The 27336-nt window shown below is 39.9% G+C and overlaps 1 protein-coding gene across 1 annotated transcript; it reads left to right on the forward strand.

The window, feature by feature from the left end:
* Positions 1-990: 990 nt before the first annotated feature.
* On the forward strand, positions 991-26285 carry s1pr2 (sphingosine-1-phosphate receptor 2). Its single transcript, XM_057346585.1, has 2 exons — positions 991-1726; positions 23405-26285. Exon 2 carries the CDS (start codon positions 23506-23508, stop codon positions 24616-24618), a length of 1113 nt encoding a protein of 370 aa, XP_057202568.1. The 5' UTR covers positions 991-1726; positions 23405-23505; the 3' UTR covers positions 24619-26285.
* The last annotated feature ends 1051 nt before the right edge of the window (positions 26286-27336 follow it).

Raw genomic sequence — 27336 nt, forward strand, 5'->3', positions numbered from 1 at the left:
TAAGGCATTGCGTTTAATCGACCACGTGTAACAGAAATGAAAACGTTCAAGCCTGTAGAGTTATTTTGGGGGAGTTCCTGAGGTGAGTACCAGAAACATACATAGATCTTCCCTAGGGTGGAAAGTGATGGGGGTGGTCAAAACAGCTGCCAGATGTGGAGGAGTCCCATGAGCCCTGTCACATTCCCACAGACAATGCACGGCCTGTGAAGTCGCCACAGGAAGTGAGGTCAGGGTTCCTGACCCCTCCCCCGAGCTGACAGAAATGCAGAGTTCAAACTGGTGTCTTAGACAACTTTGAGATGCAAAATTTATGGCAGTAAATTTACACAAACTGTCATACAGGTATTGTGGTGTATTGAGCATCTGTGTATAACTGCCATGCAAAGTGAAATCTAATATCACAGATCCAGATTTTTCTTGATTGTTTCTCAACCAAAAATTGCTTCAAAGTGATGTTTAACCTGTACTATCGGGTGCTTTCTAGTGGATGTATCGTTGACTCACTTATTTCCATATACGCTAGAGGGACTTATCAGGAAAAAATTAACCACATGTTTCTCATTAGGAGGAATTTTAACTAACAGCTTAAAACAAACCTTAGATTTTAATGCAGTTGAAGCAAATCATTTATGATTCACATTCGCCCTCTTTACACAAACACGATACGACATGGCCCCAATCACAAACAAGCCTAGACCAAGTCGCACACACCTGAGGCGAAACTTGTTCATCAAGACAAAATAACTCACGATACTCTCAGACATCATTGTATCTGAGTACTATTAAAAATAAGGAAAAACCAAATGACTCAGCAAAGGTGCTGCCTGCTTTTTCCCTTCACACATGTGAAGACAGATGCAAGTATGACTGACGTGTGACCACTTGCAATTGAAACAATAGGGTCTTGGTTCACTGAACTGAGAGGTGACGTCATTTCGATAGTCATCCTTGAGCTGTCATTAAACGTTATTAGAGTCACAAGATCTGATGGGGAACCATATTGAAATGTGAGCAGGGTAAAACGACGAAAAAAACAACGAAGTGCGGAGCGGAAGTGAGGAGGTGGAACCAAAAAAAGGACAAAAAACATCTGGACCTCATTTGTACCCTGGGGAAAGAAAAAAAATAATACCACCATAAATCGGACGTTTTAAAAATGATCTTTCTCTTTGAGTGGCGAAAACTTTCTTTTTGAGGCCGTTTGCCATCATACATGTGTTCGTCACAAATGCATTTTTGTGGAAACGCAAATAAGGGGGGTTAAAATCATTACCCAGGCACCCTGCTCAGCGGTGGGAATGAAAGTGGATGAGCGCGTGCGAGCGTTCGTGCGTATTACGTGAATGTGTAGCCTCTCGAAGCGCGAGCCCTCTGTTGTTCACTGAGGGAGAGAGACTCTGAGAGAGCGGCATCCGGGATTTAACCTGAATCACGTTTTTCTGGCATTTTAACAATTCAACGCAAACTGACGCGTCCTAGAGTCGACGAGACAGGCGTTTTGACGATTATCACAGACATGGCTTTACTAACAGTCGAACTGTACACAGTTACGTCCATTGCTCCGCTGAAGTTTTGACCTTTTCAAAAGTCGTTTTGTTCACTTCTTCTGACGACCTGAACTGGATCAAGCGTACGGGAATTACTTCAGCTCATGTAAACTTCGTAAATGAATATTAACTCCAGCAGCACGCTTTTCTTCTCCCTGCCGGGCATCGCACATGGGGTGAGTACACTTATGCCAGTATTTAACTAAACATACCTTATAGCTCACATTAAAACATGTTTCCTAATGTTTTCGTTTATTTTATATCGACTCGACAGACCAGTGCATTTTGCGAGGATCTCGTTTTAATGACCTAAGTTACGCCTAATTCAAATGTTAAAGACAGATGTGTGAACCGCTTGGCAACGTTCGCACTTTAACAGCAACTTGTGACGCGTTTATTTGTCAATAGAGGCACGTTTCTATCACGCACAGCTCTGGTCTCTTTCGCATGCACTGATCTTGGATATCGCACCCTTAAGGCTATCTCAAATATAGTCCGTTATCTCTCGACACATGTATATTCCACCAGCAACACTTGAAATACGTTATTCACATATGGTCGCGCGCCAACGTTTCTTTGCATCACTTACGAAAAGGCAGCCAAGTGCTGTTTGTGCATCGATGTAATGTGTAACATGCATGCAGTTAAAGATTGACCGGAATCATCCAGACTGTACTTCATACATGTGTATTGCAGCGGTTCATTTGTCAACGGGGACGGATTCACGCTGAGCTCGTAGCGGTCAGGAGGCTTTGCAACATTTGTAGAGCCCGCCGTGGGGTTCGTGGGCATTTGTCCATCCGTCACCCTAAAGATGGCATTGTTCTTTAAGAATGCATTAATAAGACAAAAGACTCTATTATACCATTATGCTGGACCGAGTGCTCTCGAGACTGTCTGTCTGTTTGTCTCTTAAAGGGACAGTTCACTCTGCCAACGTTTACTCACCCTCACATCTAAGTCTAATGTCTAAGCTGCTTTTTTTATATAAAACAAAAGTGGATAGTGTTTACGTAAGGAAATAAATGAGTTAATAAAATGTGTGCACTTTACACATAATATATGATCTCATTGACAACTGCATACTTGGCGAAACTTGAGTCATAACGTTTTTCAGGCCTGTTGACTGTTAAATTACGAAACAGGACAACTGTATAGATTTAGGTTTCTTTTTCTCCCATTGAATCCACTGCTGTATTGAAATACTTGATTGCATCTGAATTCAGGTCAAGCTATGAAATGCATCCCTCCGAGTATTCCCCAAACGCACAAAACACGTGACCCGTCTCTCTAGTGCATTGCATAGGGGAAGAGGGTGAGATGTTTTAAAATCTGCTTTGTGGTACATGACGCCTCTCTCTGAGAGATAAGCTGATATGCGGGAGGAAACGGTGATTATCTTTGAGAAGTGTTCATCCATCATTCTCAACCGTGGACTTGAAATGTGTGTGCGGTGGCGTTCTAAAAGCCTTCAATTGAATGATTGCATTATCATGCTTGCTTCAGGCCTTTTTAACAGATGCTCATGGGAGTTTCACGATGCTGTGCTGGAGAGCTAACTCTTTTTATTGGATGGAGCATCATTCCCAGAGTGAGCATGTTAAGATGATTTGTTGAATCTATTGATGGCTCTTTAGGAAAAAGCTGAGTTTCTTGTTTGAGGAGTGTGGTCTTGTATACAGATGATGGTGGGGTGTAGCGAACAGCAGATTTTTATCACGCTGTGAACCGATCTGTGGGCAGAAGCTAGTATGGCGGTATGGTGTCCGGTCTGGCATCATGTGCTACCACGCTTCATTAAACTACAACAAAACCAACCGTGCTGTCTCTCCCCTAACCACCACCAGTGTTCCTCACTTAGGTGTGAGAGAGACGTCACCTGTGATCTTTTTTAGTAAAAAACCACATAACACGTTGTGCGTCGAGCAGACGCTGTGACTCTTCAGATCACAAGCAGCACCGTCTGTGCTTCAGATATGACTGGCACTGCTCATTATGACACGGTGTCTGTCAGAACAAGGTTGCAGGTCGAATGTCTGGTTGTTACCTTTTGATTGTCTTGAATTCTCCTGACCTCACTTTCAACTTGTTCCCAGAAGCACGTGATTCAGAATGAGATTTGTTCTCTTTGATTCAGACGTGTAAGCTCACAGAGGCAGGACTGTACATGAGAATGAAATCGAAAAAGAGGTGAATAAATAAACAGATATCTAAGTAAAGGGAAAGATAAATAAATGTGTCAGGCAGGGATGGGAACTGGAAGTGTGGGATTTTTGGGCTCGGTCACATGAGGGGTTAAGGGTGGGGCCAGGGCACAGTGTGGGCGGAGCAAATCCTTGAGGATTCTTGCACTTAGCATTTTGGCTCTTAAGAGAGCTGACGACAGAAAGTTGTATTAGGAACGATATGGCAAAGGAGAGCTGAATTGGTTTGTTATTCAGGGTGAACTAGGAATACTAGTTGGAGCTCATGGATCAATGCGTGTCTGCTAAACCCCGTGTAGCATTTTTTCCAATTGCGCCGGTCAATAATAGACCATCATTTGCTGATATTAATAGAGGCTGGGGATTCCAAACCTTCAGGGCTTGCACTGAGTGTTATAAGGCAGCATGCCATCTTTCCTCAGCTGAAAAACACTTTTGCTGGGTGTGGCAGCTGGGACAAAATAAACGCCTTCTGTTTTGGAGGCTGCTGCTGCTGAGCAAGTTACAACTCACAGCCGGCAACACGGAGCTCTCAGTTTGTGTGCCAAGAACTGGGAGTGTCGCAGTAATGCATTGCATTTGCTCTGTCTGCTGCTAGCCTTCTTCGCAACATGCACCATCGTTTATACTTGCTCGCTGGCTGTTCGACGCAACCGTACAAACAGTAGTGTTAAGACAATCATAAACGCATCCAATAAATTTAGGTTGTATACAACACAGTCACTTAGGCTAATCTGTCTATCTCACACAGACGTATGTTGAGAAAGCTCAAGGGAAACTTTCTAAATATTTACTGAGAAGTGGTTCAGTTTGGCGAAGGACTTTGTCCATTTTAGGACAGATAAAAATTTGGAGTCATGAATAGAAAGAGGGACCTTTAAAGGTTTTTCCATTTCCTCGAGTCTGTGCAGAATCACTATTTATGGGTAGGCATGGGCCGAATACTGGTTTCAAGGTATACTGAGGTTTGAAAGAGTCAAGGTTTCAAAGCCACTAAAATTTTCTGTGATACCGTTTCTATGGTATGAGCTGTGTATACACAAAAATAAATGATTGATTCATGTACTGCAATGTTTGATGTTTAAGCCTAATATATAGGCTATGACAAATTTTTTTTTTTGAAAGATTATAATTGCTATTTAAGCTATTTAAGATAGTATAAGCTTTATTTTTACCTGACATACTGTATATGTTCTATGAATAGGGGTGTAACGATACATATCTCGATGCTGGGTTCACGATACGAACACATCTCAATATTTTGAACAAAATTCAAAAATGAAACTGAAATAACATTTATTTTCAAAATATTAATAATTTCAGTAATTTATTTTGTTGTACATACAATTTAAATTCTAATTTCAGTTAAGCCTTAAAATGTAAAAAATATTTATTAAGATCAGTGTCAATTTTGACAGCAAATTTTAATTTAATTTTAGTCTTTTGACAAAAATGCAATTTAATTCATCCCAATTTATCATAGTTTTAGTCTATTTTTAGTCGACGAAATCTACATTATATTAGTCTACTAAAATCTATCTGGATTAACTCATTTAATTGGTGTAATTAAATGTTCCATACAAAGATTTGGAATTAAATTAAACCAGGTCATTACCTTTAATTTTCAGAGAAGTTGAGTAACTACTGGATATGCATTGTTGTAACACAGAGAATATTAGACCATGAACGACATGTAGCAGTTCATTCAGTTTCATTTTGACTCGTTCGTTCAGTGAAGGGCGTGTTCATTCAGTACATTCAACCAATGAAACGCTCTGACTGAGCTCACGCTCAAGCGCTATTGGCTCGTGTCTCTTTGAAGCTGCGCTGTCTTTGCTTGAGACAGTAATGAATGAGAAAAATCTTTCAAAAAGACATATTACATAAACTGTATTACAAATCACATACTTGTTTTTTTTAGCATGTCATTCAATCTTTTAATATACAGTACGACTCACTTCATCGCTTCTCTGATCGGAACAGCGCTGGTTTCTTTTGGCTTACTTTATGTTGCATATCACGTTATGCAGCAGCTCACGTTAGCGGATAAATTAACAATTAACGTTTGTGCTGCCTTTGTAATGAGTTTCGGGGTGACTCGCCTGCAGTCACGCTTCAAGTTTGCTGTGTTTTAACGGCGATTGTGAAGGAAAATATGACGCTTTGTAAACCACTTGGAGACACAGATTGTGTCTTGTGCTTCTCTCTCTACCGCATATGTGAGATAAGCAAGCACACGTGACGCGCTGGCGCAGAGTAAGTAGCGTCTTGACCGCTGAACGAATAGAATTAAACATATCGTAAAATATCCCCATCTCTCTACGATGCGCATCGCAACATTTTTGCATCGCGAAATATTGTAATACAAAGTATCGTTACACCCCTATCTATGAATGTTGGTTAGAAATAAAATGTATTTGTGTCCAGTTGAAAATTTGTTTGTATACGCAGACATTTAGTGTTGCAATTGCAATACCGTGAAACCGTGCCACTTTCGCGAAAGGTTATCATACCGTCAAAATCTCATACCCATGCCTATTTATGGGTTTAATTTTGCAAAGCTTTACATGACTGATATAAATCTACCGTATGCAGGACAACGGTAAATCCATTTTAACATTGATGCATGTGTGCACAATGGGCATATTTTCAAAATCAGCAATGACCAATCAGAATGGCTGTATAATTAGTGTCATTTGGGTTCATCTCATCCCATATGGATGGTTTTTGGGTTGTTTGCATAGGATTTGGGTTGTTTGCATAGAATCCACAGAATGTGCACTGTTTTTTTTTAGATGCAATCCATAACTTTTGCCTCTACAGTATAGACCACTTCAGAAAACCTAAACAGCGCTGACCTAATGCTGGTCCAGAAGAACTTCCTATTTCAGTTTTTAACACTGCACTGTTTGAACAAAATACAACCAACAGAACATAAATAACCGAATCATCATTTTGAACGAAAATATCTTTTAAGATTTAATTATATGTGTAAGATGCAAAAAATTTAATAAAACCACTTCTGGACCAGTTTTTGCATCTTGCAAAGTGGTCTATACATTTTCCATGAAATCCATCCTGACAGATTAAATTATAAATCATTATTATAAACATAACGTTTTGAATTTGCTTAGTAACTGATTTTTGTTTATTTTTAACCAAAAAGTTAAGGAACGCAGCTTTATACCTTTACAGATTGGCCTCTTTGAAACAACGCTCATAGTGAAAGTCTCCAGACAACAACATAACCTCAACATAATGCCCAGACATATCTATCTGCATGCAAATATTTGTGCCAGCAGTGCTTTGAATTGGATGAATATGAAGAAACATCTCACCTTAGTGTGCAAACTAATATCTTACAAAAAGAATCAAAACTTGAACAAACATCAAAACATTATTTTAGCATGATTCATGCCAACTTCATTACATCTGCAATTCTGCATGGTATTTGATACGTTTTAGAATCTACCGCTCCTTAAGTTAAGTGTACACTAACCCAGTTGGCATAGAAATTGCACTGCATCTTTTAGCAATAGAGGAACCCTTTTAACAGCAACATTAACCCACTAAATTTGGCTCATATGATAACGTTGAACATTTAACCGGCCACAAAGAGGCCCTCAGAATTTTTCGTTGTGTTACCGAGACATTTATGAATGATTTGTGGCTTCAAGCACCCCATTATGCACTGGATATGCAATGATGTGGTCAGGTTGTGGTTTTCTATGTCTACCAGGCATCACCACGTCCAACTGCATTAAGTTTTTTCCAGCTGGTACGGAGGGAGATAAGGGCATGCCAGACCCAAACACCCCCCCCCCCCTCGTGATAGACAGCGTATTGTTACCCTGACGCTCTTTGTTTGTACACCTGGAAGAAGCCCGCCGAGGAACGCTTTTGGAATGAAGAGCTGGATTGCTCGCTAGAGCTCAGCAGATTAAATTGTGGACTTGGGGGGGGCTTTGTCCATGAAACCTGTTCTTTCAGCTCTGGCAACTGTGATAGGATCAGGCCCATCCTCATGGTAATGCAATGTCATGAATGTCCATGAGCAGCAGAAAAAGGAGGATCCTGCCCACACGGGGTCTTTTAGCATCTCAATGGTCTTGTTCTCCGGTGGGACGTTTTTGCAGTCAGAAGTTTGTTGAGATGTTACACAAGTCCATCTTGTCTTTAAACTGAAATGAAACCTTTGACTTTCTTGCGTAACTTGTGGTAGACGTTGAGGGGAAAATGGAGATTATTTTGGAGGGAGACGGTTGGTCACTTCTCTTAAAGAGTCACATAAAGCTATATGGTTGTGAAATACGAAAGTCTGGTTTCAACTCCCTTGGCTATGAGTAGAGGCTTGTTCTGTAATGACCCGCGTCGAACACACGGTTCACTGATAAGACAAAACTTAAATGCGCTGACGTTTGAAAGCCAGGACGCCGGAACAAAAATGGCAGGAAAACATAGTCTGACAGTGTTGTATATTAGATTTATGATTTGCTGTGCCTGTAATACAGTTAAAGGACCACTTGATATAATTCTCCAGCTCTTTCTGACAATAACATGTCTATTATTGATTTGCCTATTAAATTTGTTCTGCTTTAGATCAATGACTAAACCACACCCAATACGGGAAATAAAACGACATGAGCAAAGTATACAGCTAAATGTTTGGCTCTCTGAATAGTTTCAAAGAGGGAGAAGTGAGAGTTATATTTTACCATAACAGACTTTCTGTCTGCGTGTGTGTTTGTGAGGCAATCCGGTCTGTATCGTCCCGAAGGGACTGGGCGCTCTAATATGTCAGGAGGGTCTGGGAAAGATGGGAGATCACTGTACATTTTTGAGACCAAGCCAATACTTATGTTTATGGTAATGTAATACACATGCACATATTTGTTTTACAGAAACACCAGTATTGAAGCAAATCTAGCTCTTTGTCGCTCTTTAGCGGCGAGCTGAGCGTGCCCACTTTCTTCACCCCCCCATCATTGTTTGATGAAAGGTACCAGACCATAATACAGCACCATATCACAAAAGGCAATCAGGACTGCTTTGTTCATCAGTATGGGTGCCTGTTTCCTTTGTGGAGGCTCCCTTTTTCTATTCACACCCCCAACCCCCCCCCCAAAAAAAACACACACTCCATCACCACAACCTACCCCTAACTGATGCATACGAGAAACACATGCGAGTCACATTTGCACAATACAATGTTGTCAGGAAAATCTGGCTGCATTTCGTCTGTCTAGAACATGAGCGCACACACGGGACGCGTCGCACGCATCCCATGATAAAGCAGAAGAATATGAGCATGGGTGGGGTCTGCGTTGCGGGGGAACAGGAGCAGGGCTGCAGAACAAAGCAAATGCGATTTGTGTTCTAGGACCTTTCATTAACGGATACTTCCTACGTGCAGACAACAGCCGACGAGTGTGAGAAATACTGAACGTGTGAAACTTGATACATGTTAGTTGAGATCTTACTCAGATTTTCACTTCACCACTGCAGTCCTCTACAGTGTCACACAATACGTTCCTGTTTTTTTTAGCTATTAGTTTTTCCTTTACATGGTTTTGTGCCCTGCTCTCATGCTTGAAGATTGCCTGGCATTGATCTAGGTCTAGACATGCCTAAACCAGTCACAGGTTCTTCGGAAGATGGAATAATGAAGTAACATCGCATTAGCTCATTATTTAATGAGTGCTTGAGACGGCGCGACTGCTCTTGCTTGTTCTAAATTAATTCCTTCTGATGTTTTTAATCACCTCTTTGTGGGCTCTTGCTTTGATCTATGTAGTAGACATTAAACCATAGGGGGTTGGGAGACAGCACCATTGGGTCATTTTAAATGGATGAGGGCTCTCTCCAAAACTCTCTGGGTTTCCTGTTGCTTTTCGCCCACATGCTAAAAAATACACACGACAAATATCAAGCAGCAGCTTTGACAGATTTGTTTATGTGTGCCTCGCAGGGGAGGAAAATGAGCAGTGAAGAAGAGATTCAAGCCACGCAACACTGACTAATGCTCAGTGAGGAAATAGCGCGAGTGAAATGGCAGTGCTAACTCTCTCCTTTAGAGCTGAATGTATGTCGCCATCTTTCCAAACTCTTGCTGGATTACTATAGCAGACCGCAGTCTATATGGCACCCGGCCACTGCCTCTTGGTCATGAAGGGGCTCCTGTGTTTTACCTGAAGTCAAAAGACTTAATTAGTGCAATTAATTAGAGAGATGTAAAGAAGTGTAGATTGACTGCGGCTTGTTTGGTCTGTTGCTCGTGGTTGTAATTGAGCTAATATCCTGCACCATTTGTGCTGCAGACATGAATGAAACATCAAAGAAAGGTGTGCTGCGCTTTAGGATTGGACGACAAATCTTATTTGCTTAAAGTCACCATGAAATCAAACAGGAAAATTCCTAGTGTTTTACACAGTGTTGCACTGATTATTATAAATGATTTATCCGTGCACACCATTATTTTTTTTTAATCATTTGCACTTGTAATCTTTAATCAAAAACGTTAAGCTCCTCTCCCCCTCTACACAACAACTCTTCACCACATCATGACGTAAGCAACAAAAAAGAGGTAGGGCTATACTGACTGTCCAATGGCCAGGCATTTTTAGCGCTCCCCTCCAGGCCCAACTTACAACAAACCAATCCAAAAGGGATGGGCAAAATAAAGCCCCGCCCTACATTTTTTTCTAATTTCAGAAGCCATTTCACTCGGATACACATCACGATTTGGAAAAGAAGTCAATCACAAATTCCGTTTCATGGTGACTTTAAAGTAGGTATGCGTCGATCGTGATTTTTAATGGCTGTATTTTTTCTTTAAGCAACAAACAAGAAAAAGGCATACAGGAAGAAAATGTTTATTTGCTATTTAACAGGCAAAACTACAACAGAAAAGCCTTAAACAGAAAAAATTATCTATGTGAAATTAGCTTTTCTTCTGTAAATGATTCCAGTTCTGAATCTTTGCACTGGGTAAAAATCAGCTGAAAAGTTGGGTGTTCCACAAATAAAATAATCGCATCCAGACAAATAATCGCATCCAGAATAAAAGTTTGTGTTTACATAATATATGTCTGTGCACTGTGCATGTTAATTTAGTATTTATAAACACATACACAATGTATATATTTAAACATATATATAAAAATGAATGTTTATATATAAATTAAATTATATATAAATAATAATATATGCATGCAAATATTTTTTCTAAATATGAAGAGTTTGGTTCCAAAATGAGATAACTCTTTCTAAAATTTTTCAAAAATCATGTTTTTTATTATGTTATCATGTTTCTATTGCGTTAGTTTTTTTTTGTTATTATGGCTTAAATCAAAACAAACCAACTGCAGATGATTGATATTAATTGGAATGCACAATAAAAAAAACGTGATTTTTGATTTTTTTTTTTTAACTGAGTTTTCTCTTTTTGGAACCAAACTCTTCATATATTCATGTATGTGTATATGTTTATTAATACAAAATTGATATGCACAGTGCACAGACATACCTGTAACAGCCCCAGCTGAAATCCACCAACCAAACAAACAAAAAACAGTTCCGTGTGATGACCGGTTGACTGAAAAAAGTCCTAAACGGATAAAAATTTGAAATTGACCATCCGTGACAACTTCCACTGACAACCTCTACCAGCATGTCTTGTTTAGATGTAAAAGTCTAGTTAAAGAACGAATTATCTCACAGGGTCTCAGGGCTGTACGGTAACTTTTATTGCATACATATATTCTGAAAAAAACCAGTGTGAGAGTTTGACGATAGCTTCACTCAAACAGTGAAACACTTTGAAAAAAAAAGTCATAACAGCTCTGTGGATGAAGTTCACGTGTTCATGTCCTTGACTAGTGAGATACAGACAAATCCACGAGTGTCACGCTTGTAACATGTTAAAGTTTGCAACTCATTCACTCATAAACACGCAAAACAAGCAGAGGACATAAATAATAGAATTCCCTCCTTCGTGATTCCTTCCATGTTTTCCCACATCGCGCAGATCATAGGGCTCTAGATTAATGGACTTAATGCAGCCGGAAAGAAAGTTTTAATTGCAAAAACTGAACAAAAGCGAAAATAAATAGCGGTGCGCCATTAGTTAACCTCACACACGAACAAGCACAACGACAAACACACTTCACACAAACAAGAGGCTCTGTCTTATGCACCTGCCAAACTGTATCTTATGCGTGCTACACTATTAAATGTATTCATAGCGCAGACCGTTTTTTTCCATAGCATGTGCGACATATACAGTACTGTACAGCCCTGGGGTCTACAGACATGCTCAAATTTGTTGGGACAAATTTGCCTTGATAGTCTTGAGATTTCATTGTGCCCTGCAAAGATTCAAGGCACCCTGTGCCAGGTGCAGCAAAGCAGCCCCAAAACATAACCGAGCCTCCATGTTTCACTGTAGGTATGGTGTTCACTTCTTTTTCATCTGTGAACAAAGAGCTGATGTGACTTGCCAAAAAGCTCCAGTTTTGACTCATCTGTCCAAAGGACATTCTCCCAGAAGGATTGTGGCTTGTCAATTTGAATTTTAGCAAATACCAGTCTGGTTTTTTTATGTTTTTCTTTCAAAAGTGGAGTCCTCCTGGGTCTGCATGGAGCCCACTTTTGCTCAAAAAGCAACGGATGGTGCGATCATAAACTGACGTACCTTCAACTTGGAGTTCAGCTTGTATCTCTTTGGCAGTTATCCTTGGTTCTTCTTCTACCATTCGCACTATCCTTCTGTTCAATCTGGGGTCGATTTTCCTCTTGCGGCCGCTCCCAGGGAGGTTGGCTACAATTCCATGGACCTTAAACTTCTTAATAATATTTGCAACTGTTGTCACAGGAACATCGGGCTGCTTGGAGATGGTCTTGTAGCCTTTACCGTTACCATACTTGTCTATTATTTTCTTTCTGAGCTCCTCAGACAACTCTATCGTTTGCTTTCTCTGGTCCGTGTTCAGTGTGGTGCTCACAATGATACCAAACAGCACAGTGACTACTTTTCTCTGTTTAAATAGGCTGAATGACTGATTACAAGATTGGATACATGTGTGATACTAATTAAAGAATCTAATTAGTTTGAAATATCACTATAATCCATTTATGTATTATCTTTTCTAAGGGGTACCAACAAATGTGTCCAGGCCATTTTAGAATATCTTTGTAGAATAAGCAATAATTCATCTCTTTCCACTGCTTCTTTGCTATATTCTATGACATACCAAAGGCATGCAAGTATACATGATACAATAGCTTTTCATTTCATCACTCTTCAGGAGGAATGAAGCATTATTTCAATGAGCTGTAAGAGTACCAACAAATTTGAGCACGTCTGTATTTTGTGTTTAAGAGGTGTTATTTGTGAAGGAAACAAACAAGCATGTGTGTGAACTGTGAAAGGGCACGTGAGGTTTCACAACAATGTCTTTGCATGCATAAAGAAGATCTTGTGTTTTTTCCCAATAAATTACGAAATTGCTCACCAAGTTGTGAGATATGGACTGTACACCATCTTAAATCGCTTGGTTCTGTTTCAGTGCACTAAAGAGCCCTGGTGAACGGTTTAGAGTTGTGACTTTCTCACCGTTTTAAGTTATAGATAGATTTAGGACGCATGTCTTGGAGCTCTGTGTATATTTCATCAGATCTCAGCATCTTATCTGTGGTTTAATCTGACTACCGGGTTTTTGTTTTTGCACGTCATTTTAGCTCACTGTTAACCAACGTAACATGAAAAGTTAAAGTATGAAGCGCTACCAGGATTGCTGTTTTATTGCGTAATACACTCTATAGCCGTGTGCATGTCTGCATTGAGTGTTGTGTCTATGTCTCTGTGTATATGTTTGATTTTCAGATGAGAAACGCAGATAGTGGCGTGGGTGCGTTGTGTTTTTGCATGAATGTCTTAGAATCAGGCCTCTGGCCTTTAAATTATCTATACGCCTGGGCCTCATCCACGTCCTGAAGATAAGAGCGGAGATCATTGCGCGGGAGGGTGTTTATCATGTGCAGAGGACAGCGATTTCTTTGTGCTTCAGTGCATTTGGATGAGTCAGAGAGCGCAATCTGTCCAGATCGAGAACTGACTCCTTGAAACTTTCCCCAAACATGCCGATACACACACAGCACGTCTTTAAACCTAATTTCTTTGCAAGTGGTTGTACAGTGATTCCCACAGCTGTGAAATATACATGCGGTGGAGAAGGCCAGCTGACACAAAAATGGGCTATTTCATGTGACATGTAAGAAATAATGCACTTAATATTTCTTTTCTTTTTTTTAAGGAGAGTCATTTTTGTCCTCTAGTTTAATTATTAATAATACAGACCCCTGAATCTCTATTTCTTTTAGCTTTTTTATTTAGCAGCTGTTCGATGTCATTCAGAACCTGTATGTGACTCTTTCTTTTGTGGGACAAAAGAACACTCTTGTGTTTGTATTATGAGCGAGCGACAAGTCAAAGCTGCATCACTCCAGCGGCACACAAAAGTCAGAAATATGGGAGAAAGCATGCATTTTTATACTAGACACATCTTACTCCTCACTGGTACCCACAGGTGGCTGCTTTTGAGTTCAAGTGCACCCACATCTCACAAATGCGGCTGCATTCAAAAGCGATCAAGTGTTAATGCAAGCACAGTAGAGACAAATCATGACAAATTTATGTGTCTCAATATCACTACACTGGGTTCCAAATTATTATGCAAATGATATCTTTCTCTGGTTTTCCTAATTTGTCGATGCAAATGACAGTCAGTATAATTTTCAAGTAATCAACAGTTAGGGTACATTTGGAATTTTATTGAACAAACCTCCCACTGACAACAGTATTTATTTAAAAAATGAAAAACTCAAAATGCACTGTTCCAAATTATTATGCACAACAGAGTTTGAAAACATTTCATAGGTTGTAAAAAACTGAAAATGGTCATTTGTTGAATTTGCAGCATTAGGAGGTCATATTTACTAAAATCAAAAGCTATTTCAATCAAAAACATCCTAACAGGGCAAGTTACATGTTAACATAGGACCCCTTCTTTGATATCACCTTCACAATTCTTGCATCCATTGAACTTGTGAGTTTTTGGATAGTTTCTGATTGAATTTCTTTGCAGGATGTCAGAATAGCCTCCCAGAGCTGCTGTTTTGATGCTAACTGCCTCCCACCATCATAGATCTTTCGCTTGAGGATGCTCCAAAGGTTCTCAATAGGGTTGAGGTCAGGGGAGGATGGTGGCCACACCATGAGTTTCTCTCCTTTTATGCCCATAGCAGCCAATGACACAGAGGTATTCTTTGCAGCATGAGATGGTGCATTGTCATGCATGAAGATGATTTTGCTACGGAAGGCATGGTTCTTCTTTTTGTACCATGGAAGAAAGTGCTCAGTCAGAAACTCTACATACCTTGCAGAGTTCATTTTCACACCTTCAGGGACCCTAAAGGGGCCCACCAGCTGTCTCCCCATGATTCCAGCCCAAAACATGACTCCGCCACCTCCTTGCTGACGTCGCAGCCTTGTTGGGACATGGTGGCCATCCACCAACCATCCACTACTCCATCCATCTGGACCATCCAGGGTTGCACGGCACTCATCAGTAAACAAGACTGTTTGAAAATTAGTCTTCATGTATGTGTGTGCCCACTGCAACCGTTTCTGCTTGTGAGCATTGGTTAGGGGTGGCCGAATAGTAGGTTTATGCACAACTGCAAGCATCTGGAGGATCCTACACCTTGAGGTTTTCGGGACTCCCGAGGCACCAGCAGCTTCAAATACCTGTTTGCTGCTTTGCAATGGCATTTTTGCAGCTGCTCTCTTAATCCGATGAATTTGTCTGGAAGAAACCTTCCTCATTCTGCCTTTATCTGCACAAACCCTTCTGTGCTCTGAATCAGCCACAAATGTCTTCACAGTACGATGATCTCGCTTAAGTTTTCGTGAAATATCTAATGTTTTCATACCTTGTCCAAGACATTGCACTATTTGACGCTTTTCGGCAGCAGACAGATCCTTTTTCTTTCCCATATTGCTTGAAACCTGTGGCCTGCTTAATAATGTGGAACGTCCTTCTTAAGTAGTTTTCCTTTAATTGGGCTCACCTGGCAAACTACTTATCACAGGTGTCTGAGATTGATTTCAGTGATCCAAAGAGCACTGAGACACAATACCATCCATAAGTTTAATTGAACAATATAAAATTAAATTTTTACGACACTTAAATCCAATTTGCATAATAATTTGGAACGCAGTGTATATCCGTAGTGCAAACTTAGCCTAACTTAACAGATCTGCTGTTATTTCATGTCTATAAAAATACAGACAGGAAAAATGTATTTGAGATACGTATATAGTGTTCCTGTAGCTCAGTTGGTGGAGCATTGTGTTAGCAGTGCAAAAGTCATAGTTTTGATCCCAGGGTGCAGAGATACTGATTAAAGTATAACTTAAAGGGGTGGTGCAACAGTGTTTCATGCATTCTGACTTCTTTACAATGTTAAAACGAGTTGGGCGTATTACGTAGTATTTCTGTGCTCGATACACTCCCCCAGCGATCGTACAGGTTTCGGAACGTTTTTTTCGAACATATAAAACTGTTTCGTAACAATTTTTCTTAGTCCCTTATTGGACAATTCTCCCGGAAAAGCCCACGGCACGCCCACGCGACAGCAAGGAGAGCAGGAGAAGGAGCATGCGCAGATGTCACTTTCACTTGTGTGCAGGAGAGAGAGAGAGAGAGAGATTGTTCACTGCATTTGGGTGATGAATGTTATATAAATGGTGGATATAACGCTGGATTTGGAGATCGTTTGAAACTGATATATGGAGCCGTCCCAGTGCTAAAAGTTGCCGGACATGAACCGCAGGCGGTGAGTGAAACTGATGTCTGTGTTTTGTTGGCAATGAGTGCGCACGTGCTTTAGTTCAGCCTACCCCTCCCCCCGTATGCGCCGTATGCTTTCGGAAATAATCGTACAGCTGTATCTATCTTTTATAAATGTGATCAAACTAAATACTCTTCAAAGATATGAAGTATGCAATACTACAGTACTCTATAGGTACTCAAGGTTAATATGAGAATGGCAGAAACCGCGTGTGTTAGGGCCGCTTTAAATCCACTACAAGCTGCGTCTGTCAAGTACATCATATAAATATAGTGTGTTCAGTTGCATATTAGACAGACACTTTTATTTTGGTATGGTGATCTTGAGCAAGCAATGTGACATTTCACCAATACTGCTGTAATAACCCTAACCTATTGCTGTAATATTTCTTTGGTACAAGCCTCCCTTTACATCATGGCCTGAACAGTGATTTTGTAAAGCTCTTATGTGTGAGAAAGGTAAAGAAGGCCTCAGGGTTTCCTGCACAGCGGAGGTACAAGCGCAGTTGTGCACAAGGCTGGTCCACGTGCATTTGTGTCAAAGCTTGATTAGGCCTGCCCACATGCGTTTTGACTTGTGAGAATGGAGCTACATTTATCGTCATCTGCAGCTTGCAGTGGTATAGTGTTATGGGTCAACTTGCACCCTGAGCAAAGCAATCAAACTCTGTGGTATTTTCTGTGTTTGTGAACAAGTCTTTTATCAGCCGCAAACTTTGTTGAACAAGCAAATATTATGAGAACCCACAGGCTTTGAAGTGAAGGTTCACCTAACACTCTCATATTTTTCTAAACCTGTATGACTTTCTTTCTTCTGCAGAACACAAAAGAAGGTATTTTGAAGAACGTTGATAATCCATTGGGTGGACACATCGGGTGGATTTTGTGTCCATTGGGTGGACACAAAACCACTGAGGCATTTCTTAAAATATCTTCTTTTGTGTCCACATATACAGGTTTTGAACCACATGAGAGTGAATAAATTATGACAGAATTTTCATTTGTTTTAAAAGCTTTTTATGTTTCTTTACATTTGATAAGACTAAGATAACACTTAAATTATATAAATGCTGCATTTGTTTAGTTACGTATATTTTTACACACTGATCGATATGATTTTTCCACTCATTCTCAACTTGCAAATCACACCTGAAAGAGTAACCGGATGGAATGAGAGTGTGTTGAATAGAGCATTGTCCTCTTGTAACCGTTGGGATGCTCTGGGTTTTATCACCTTCACTATATTGACTAGCTTTGACTCATGACTCTCTCTGGCCTTGCCAACAAATGGAATTTTCCTTCACCCCCCCACCAGTGTGCCTGTGAGCGCTCCTTTACCCTCTTAGATCTGGTATTATAACCCAGGCCCGGCTAGCCGATCAATACAATTATGTATGACGTAATTGCACGACTCTCCCGGGGCAAGTTACAATCGGTTTAATGATCGTGTGCTCCGGACGGATCATATTTTTTAATGTAACTTACTGTACGTTACAGCGCCTGTGCAGTGCACACAGACCTGAGAATGTTTTGTCAGCGATTTGCTTGACTGTTTTCCTGTTACTGGTTCTTCATCACGTTTGCACGATTCACAGTCCATTACACTTTGTGCGAATTAGGTGCGTTTCAAAAATCCATAATAACAAGCTTTAGGTTATGGTGCATTTGTGGTGGAGGTGAGGAGATTGTGGTCATGTGGATGGTGATGTTTATCACGTAAGGGACAGGATGTAGAACGGCTCGCGTGTCAATGCGCAAAAGCACGTTACGCGTTATTGCAGAGACAGACCGTTGAGCGTTTATTCGTGAAAGACCACAGGGAAAAAGCCTGATGAGGTTATGGCATCCTATTTGGTTGCTTGGAGATCAACAGACATGTTTCCAAAGCCTTGTTTTCTAATTTTGTAGACGAATTAACCTCTGTGGTTATTAAAATGCCGAATTAGCGAGAATGTGAGAATCGACAGTTATACACTGAAGTGAAACATCTGTCATGTCTGTTTCCCAAGTGTGTGGTTGTCTGACGGTTATTCATGCTGCAAAGGCACAAGACTCTCTAGAGAACATGGTTACCTCGGTGCTAAGTAACAGGTGCGTTATGGGAAACTCTGTTGCTGGGACGCATTGACTAATTGGGGCTTATCAGGTATTGGTGGGAAGCGCAAACAACACCTGGGGCCTTTGTCGAGCTGTCACAGGGACGTGGGTGGGGTCGTGCCCGAGACTGGGGTCCTTGGTTCATGTTTCATTGTTTTTGATGTGGGAGTTAGTCAGACTCAACAAATGCTGACTTGAAATCATATGTTTCTGTTTCATAACATTGACCTCATGATGAGGCGACGTGTCATTGTCAGAACTGATTCAATCTCAAGCAAATTCTGCGGTTAAGCAATCTACTATGAATTCTCGTAGCTTTGGCCTTGTAGCTTTCTTTTGTGTAGCAGATACACATTTGGTTTGTGTGCCAGATGGATGGTTTGAAACAAAGAAGAACGGCTTGTTGCTTTGCTTCAAGTCATTTCCTGCCGCACGTAACGCACCTGTAAGAATCCGTATAAACTTCCTCTGCTCTGTTTTTTTGTCTGTCGCCTTCCACCAAACCTTTCCCACACTAACTGTCTTGCCACTAAAGCTCTGAAGACTGAACAGGATGTTCGTTTTTTTGACACCAATAACACTTCCTTTGGCCTATAATAGCACACAGTTCATATGTTGTTTCATCGGAAATCGCACAGGAAGGCTGTTTTTCTGTAGTATAAAAAAGGGGATGGGAGAAAATTGGAGTTATATAGTTATTGTAATATTTTTGTAATTTTGAGCTGAGTACACAATGTCCTAACCAAGCGTGATGCGACAAGTGATAAAACGAATCTTTTCAACATCGAAAGTTTTTGTCGTAACCAGCCGTGACAATGAAATGTTTCGAGTACATCAGGATGATATATATATATAAACAGTATATATGTATATCATATTTTTAGATTACTTTAGAGAATTTTCATTTCTATTTTAATTCTGATTTTCTGTTTCTACACGTGTGGGTTATTTTATACATACTGTATATTCTATAGATTTCAATTTTTTTGGCCTGTTGTTATTTTTAATTATACGTTTTATTATTATAATTGACAAATAAATAAATTAAGTGACAGTGGATTCTGTTTTAGAAATAGTTTCTATTTCTGTGATGTCGTGGCTGACAGCTCCGCCCACACAGAGATCTCATTCAATAGCAGTTCTGCACGTCATGAATATTAATTAAATCTAATAAATGAATCAAATTAGGATAGTTTTACTCAGATCTTGAATAAAGTTTAGAAAACGCGAACTGTAAACTATTTGACAGCAGCGTACTTGCAGAGAGAGCCCCGTCTACACTCTCTTCTGATTGGCTGTGATTTTTGATTGATTTTGTCGTGTCTCATAGGCACATCACGTCTTTATCTTTGAGTGTAGAGAATGTTTTTCTGATAAAGAGGAGTGATGGGCTGAAGCCTATCGTTGCCTTCACTGATTCTCAAACACCAGCCCTTCCTTCAGAGAGGAGGATTGTTGCATCTACACTGGAGTGAATGACAGGGAGGTGGAGGAGGGTAAAGTAATGGTGAAGTAAGGTAGACTGAAAGACAGCACTGCAGACAAACCAGACCATCAGGTTTCACACGCTGTCAAATCCCTATATGAAAGACAGCAAAGGTCTCCACGGTAACGCCGCGGCCCGGAGTGCATATGAGAGGGACCTTTCGGATGCCAGAGTGAAATCGCAAACATTAGTCGTGAAACTTCCTACTCAAACCTGTTCTGAGATGTGAAATTTCAGTGGGTGGACGTGTTTTTTTCGTTGCGCCGTCTGTCTCCTTCCGTTTCTGAGAAGGCAAGTCAATGTGATGCGCTATTACTAGAAGCTTCTGTTTGTTTACAGCATGAACAAATATGAAGAAATATCATCCCGACAAAAATACTATTCCCAATAGCTACTTAAATATGCTACTTCATGGGATACCAGCATCACAAACACCCTTCAATGGCAATCCCAGAATGCACTGCAACAAGTGAAATGAAAAAAATCCTAGATGGTGAGAGAAATTAAACATGTCATTTATTCATTACTACAATCAAGTTGAAATGATCATATTTACTTACTATTTACGTGAAGTTCTTATTATAGTGTTGCATTGTTCCTCTCACCCATTGAATTCTATTGTAATAGAGTAGCTCACGTCACTCTTATTTCTGATAGGATGCTGCCATTGAATAGGCTTTGAGACCCCGTGCCAGGTTTGGGAACTGGAGGGCTTCGGAGGCGAGGGGCTGTGGGTATTACTATTTATTTAATTTCTCTGAATAGAACGACTACAATTGTTCTCATTTGGAAGTTGACGTACTGGGTAATTTTGGTTCGGTCTACCTTTGGGACAGTTTCGGTGAAATATAACCTGGACAAGTAAGCCATTGTTCTAATGCTCAAGGAAGTGGCCTTGCTCAGCTGGATATTATTGGCATTTGGCGTCAGATTTGGGGTACTCGCTGTGCAGATGCACCTTATTGTGCTCCTGTAGGTGACTGTGATGTGCTTCCTGAGATGTTTACATAAGTCTGCATCTGTGAGTATGTGTGCCATACCGCCATCGTCTTCGAACCGCGTGCAGCAAATTGTGATGTTGAAGTGTGCGAGGTGTGTGCGTCACACAGATGTCTCAGATTCCTGCCTTTGTCTCCAGATGCCATTCCACATGGTTGCATAGTCTCTACAGTGACTCTTGCCCGGACGAACATTTGTTCCTTTCAGTGCCGAGGCTTCAGTTATTTTGCTCTGACTATGATCGATCTTGGGCCGTAGACCTCATTCCGTTGAAACATCTATGTTTGGCAACCTTCTGATCATATCTGTGTAGTAGGCGTAGCCTTCAGTCTTGACATCCATTAGCTGAATTTGTAGGTTTATCTAGATTAGAATATGTAGGTTAATATGCACATTTTATTGAAACTATGTTTTAGCTGCTTTTTACATTTATTTTGTAGTGGATCTTTTGACATTAGTTTTTGAACAGGAAATTATGATCATTTTGAGTGCCACGGAATATATTATAAGAATAATCATACTTATTATTATTATTAATAATAATAAATAATTGTTTATTTAATATATATTCTTAAATATAAACTGATACTTATTAAATCTACATATGCAGCATAGTTGTTTTTAAAGATTTGGCACACAATCACTGCACAAAGCAGAGGTCCTATTGCGTGTAGCAAGTTACATTTTTCCTCTTGTGCTGCATTCAAGCAAAAAAAAGAGATTGGTTTGTGGTTTTAGTCTTGATAAGACGAGGTTTACTACATTGCTACTTTACTAAACAAACTGTCTAATAGGAATGAACCTTCTTGACAAACATACAAATCTCAGCATTTTCTCAGTATGTACACTCATTAGTTACCAATTAAAGGGGGATTTTAGATGAAGGGGAAAATCTGTGGGCTGGTGGAAATGACTTATCTTGATTTACGCTGGTAGGCATTGGAACTACTACTTGATGTTTCACACCTTGGGATGACATTACTCACTTCGTAAGTGAATTTCCATTTCTTCTCCTGCAGTTATACCTGTGGGTGTAGAAGTACTTGTCTGTTGCATGCACTTATAGTTCACTGTGCATAAACATATTTTAGATGTGTAGATTGCGTACCACACTGCCATAATATTGTCAGTATGACTGAAAACAGGAAGATGTACATCTTTAAATGTGTGCAGGTCTGCAGGATGAGCTTCTGTCTTGTAGTGTGAAAGACTTTTCATAACATTATGTGAATTACATCATTAAAGCTGAGGTTCGTGCGGTTATTAAAATGTGCCATTTCTGAGCCACTAGCAACAGAATTTGCCACAGAATTTTGAAAACAGAGTTATAATAGTTTTGTTTTTAGTTTTAGTGTGGATTTTAAAGTTAGTTTATTTTTTATATTTGTAGTTTTCATGTACATTTTTGTTTTTATATTAAGTTTATTTTTTATATTTGCAGTTTTGCTTTGTACATTAATCTGTAATTATTTATTAAATTAATTTTTTAGGTCGCTATATAATAATTATAATAATAAAAATAATTTAATTTCTTTTCTTTTAGGTAAATAAAGTTTAAGTTTAGTTTTTAGTCAATATTTTTAGTGACCAAAACGTTTATTGCTGAGGCAACTTTTCTAATTTTCGTTTGGTTTAAGTTTTTCACGATTGACAGATTTAACTAAAATGTTTTTATAATTTTAGCTTTAGTAAACTGCAATAACCTTGTACAAAAATGGTTGTATTTAAACAAATATGCTTCGCTCACCTTCACACACCAATGTTGGGTCCCATAAAAGATTGCTAATCAAATTTTAAAAAAGTTTTATGTGATAACCTGGATTTTTATCACAGTTTTCATGTGTCTTGTCTTGCTGTCAGTCTATCACATTGCTTTTGGATGACTTTGTCACTCCTGGGGGTTTGATTTTGATGAAATTAAACAGACACTGGACTGGAATTATAGAAATATAGAAATGCAGAGAATGGAACATAGAAAATTTGCAATGGTCTCTTAAATTTTTTTGCATCTGTATATACTGTATATCTCATAAACTTAATGTTATATTACATATAAAAAACATTACAATTGAAAAAATGGACATATTATGACTTTGTACAGTTGTTATTTCACATTCCATAGACTGCCAGTAATTGTTGTTTCGTTTTTGTTTTCAGGTGATACAGAGTAGCTTCCTGGGCCGCTGAGACGTGACATCGGGCGTCTCATTTATTCTGCCCCCGCTGGCCCAGACAAGCTCGGACAGCCTGCCCTCTGAATGTCTTACAGTCACAAAGCTGCAGGACTTTGCCAAACCGTCACCATGAGCAAATACTCCCAGTACTTCAACAAAACCCTCATACGGGTCCACTATCTCAGCGCCAAGGAAATGACCAATGAAGAACTCGAGAAGCGCATAAAAAATAAAGAAGGCTTCAGTTCCTTGAACATTTTATTTGTCATCATCTGCAGCATCATCATCTTGGAAAACCTTCTGGTGCTCATCGCCGTGTTTCGCAATAAGAAGTTCCACTCGGCCATGTTCTTCTTCATCGGGAACTTGGCCTTCTCTGACCTGCTGGCCGGCTCTGCTTATATTGCCAACATCTTCCTGTCAGGACCTCGGACATTTGATCTGGTTCCTGTTCAGTGGTTTATAAGAGAAGGCACGGCTTTCATCGCACTGGCCGCCTCGGTGTTTAGCCTGCTGGCTATCGCTATAGAGCGTTACATCGCCATCACCAAAGTCAAGGTTTACGGCTCCAACAAAACCTGCAGGATGTTTCTTCTGATCGGAACATGCTGGGTCATGTCCATTCTCCTCGGAGGTCTACCAATTCTCGGTTGGAACTGTATTAACAACCTGGAGGATTGCTCCGCTGTCCTGCCTCTCAACTCCAGATACTACATCCGGTTTGTCGTCACCATCTTCACCATCATCTTGCTGTCCATCGTGATCCTATACGTTCGCATCTACCTTATCGTACGCACAAGCCACCAAGAGGCCACCAACTCTCCAGCCTACGCTCTCCTGAAAACTGTCACTATCGTGCTGGGAGTGTTCATTGTATGTTGGCTGCCTGCCTTCACCATTCTCCTGCTGGACACTTCCTGCACAATTAAAAAATGCCCTATTCTCAACAACGCCGTTATATTCTTCAGCATCACCACCCTTAATTCGGCGCTGAACCCGCTGATCTACACGATGCGGAGTAAGGACATGAGGAAGGAGTTCATCAGGGTTCTGTGCTGCTGGGGGCTGCTGAATTGCGGCAGACCTCCGCACCGCTGCATGGTGCCGCTCAAGAGCTCAAGTTCGATGGAGCACTGCACGAACAAACACGAACATCAGTCGACTCCCATCATGCAGGACTGCACTACCTGTGTCTGAACTGTGTTTGGAGACGCGGAAATGAGAAGGTGGGGAGAGACGATGGTATGTGAAGAATGAATCCAACACACAGAAGACAGAAGGGTGGTCGCTTTCAAGAAACAAGAACCACACTGTTTGCAGACTGTTCAATTCAAAGCAAATATCAGACGTGGTACCTTGTGTCTTTTGTTGCTTCTCTTCTTGCAAACGTCCGTGACCATCCCAGAACAAGACTTGTGCCACACACTTGACATTTTAAGACCGTGTGGCCTTGACATCTGTGCAAACAAAAGCAAACTCAAATGGGAATTAGCTCTTCAGACAATTTGTGTGCGTGTGTGGATGACAAAACTAAACATGCATTTTCCTTCTTAAATCAAAGTTGAAGATATTGCACTTTGTAGACTTCTAGGCAGTTTGCCGTGGTTTATCTCTCAAATACTGACTAGTCTATCAGAAGTCACATACAAGATCCTATTTGATGTAGGCCGTCATTGTCAGACCCATATTAAACTGTAAGGATTAACGGTGCACTCCATGTGAGCCAAACCACCATGCATGCTTGCAGAAATGTATTTATCGAATTACTTGATATACATAACACCCTTTGATAACAGACGAAAAGTATTCCGCTTCATTGTATTGCATGAAAGTCTAACCTGTGTAAAAACTAGTATGTATGGCAAACTTATGTACAATGTTACTCTTCATCTTTTGGCTTACTGTACCTTGCTATTTTATTTTTTCCTTAACATTCCTAATGTTTCCTAAGAGGAACGCACAACCAGTATATATTTACTGTACTGTTCCCCACAGCAGCCAGGCCTGTTGACATGACAACGTTGTAGCAACGCTGCGGCAGCGTATGCTTTCTACTTAGTGCCCTCTTTGACGAACGGAACTGAATACGAGAATGAAGTGTTACGAGCGAACATTTCGCTGATCGACAGTATTAAGCAACATCATTTTTCTCCTGTGGAGTATTGAGCTTTTAGCAACAGAAATAAGAAGGCTTTGTCACTGTGAAGTCTTGATGACATGTAAAGTTCATTAAAAATGATTAGATTAGGACAAACTGAGCAAGTCTGCCATCTTTTTATAGGTCGCATGTCTTCTGAAGAGTTGAACTTCCTGCAAACAAAGGAAGTCCAGTGTTTCGTATTCTTCCTGTTGTTAAGGACTGACCTTTAGTATTCTCATTTGTTACTGTCATAAACGCAAACACTTTCGCCCACGCAGTCGTCCGCGTTCATTGTTTGATACCGTCATGTTTTAGTTTCCTCTGTCGAATCGATCGCTGTATGTCGACAGAGAAAGCACTTTGGCAGCTCTTCCAATACCCCCCTAATGTATTTTCTTTCTTTTTTGATTTGCATGAAGACTTGTTCAAGTCAGTGTGAGCATCCCTGTCACTCCGTTCAATGTAAAACATTGCCTACCCTGTGGAACAATGTTTTTTTTATGATAAATATATGAAAGTATGTATGTATGTATCTTTCTATGTACAGTGTGTATGAAATCTGTATACGTATAGAATGTCTTGTGTGCAATAGCCTTGTGTCTTGTAGCCTGTGCTAAATCGGTACAATCCCAAACACTAATGTAGGTACGTAAACATTAGTTCATTCCGTTTTTTTATAAATTAAATACAAAAAAATGACTGACGATCGTCTGTTTCTTATTTGTACTTTTATGACTGCGCTTGGATGTATACATAGGCTTGTAGTTGTAGGGCCAACAAATGTGCGTGACAGAGGAATGATTAATGCCAGTAAGGAATTTTGGTTTGAATTTCAGTCCTACGCAGGAATGGATTAACAAGCCTAACACAGCAGTTTTCCCATTTATTACAGAAATCTAGACAGACAAAATGAAAGGTAAACTAAATACAAACATGCACAAACATGGTTAGGGCAAAACTCGCCATGACACGAAACTCTGTTTGGCAATGATATTGCTTGCAACTACTGGCCTTGATTTCTGACAGGCCAATGACTGCCAGTTCCACGTTTTTGAGGGAGTGCAGATGTTTTGCTGAAAGGAGGAGTATGACAAGAGATCAATAGGAAAGGCATTGTGGGAAAGGTGATGGGGTAACCATGAGAACCTCGATTAAAGATGGTCTGGCCTGGTTGTTGTCAAACATCTGGGATTCCAGGGACAGCAACCCGCCCTGGGATAAAACAGCTGGGAATATGGCCAACAGTTAGCAGGAAGTGACATCATTCATGCTGAAACAGCTGCAAACATCCAGTTGGAGTCTTGCTCCCACTCCTCCAGCAATGTTCTATTCAAATGTATTTATATAGCGCTTTTTACAATTGTCCATTGTTTCAAAGCATCTTTACATGTAATAAAAGGAAAACACAGAAATCTGAAAATATTAAATATATAGAATACAATACACATGAAATATGTGTGTATATATATATATATATATATATATATAGAATGGACATATAGAATATATATGTACTCTGCATATATATTCTTTATAAATATACAGAATACGTACAGGAAAGAATACAATCATCCAAAACCCACAAATTCCAAAAACTATAAATTCTATTGCTATACATTAGTGCCACCTTGTGGTCAGACTGTTTATAGACACCCTGACTCTAAAATACAACATCTAATCATCTACATTATTCTATATAAGTAACTATATCTACAATACTTTTTGTTTTACAAAATGTAGAAAATATCAATTAACTAAAAAAATCTATGTAGATA

The sequence above is a fragment of the Triplophysa rosa genome, linkage group LG11 (genome assembly GCF_024868665.1).
Source record: "Triplophysa rosa linkage group LG11, Trosa_1v2, whole genome shotgun sequence".
NCBI classification, from domain to species: Eukaryota; Metazoa; Chordata; class Actinopteri; order Cypriniformes; family Nemacheilidae; genus Triplophysa; species Triplophysa rosa.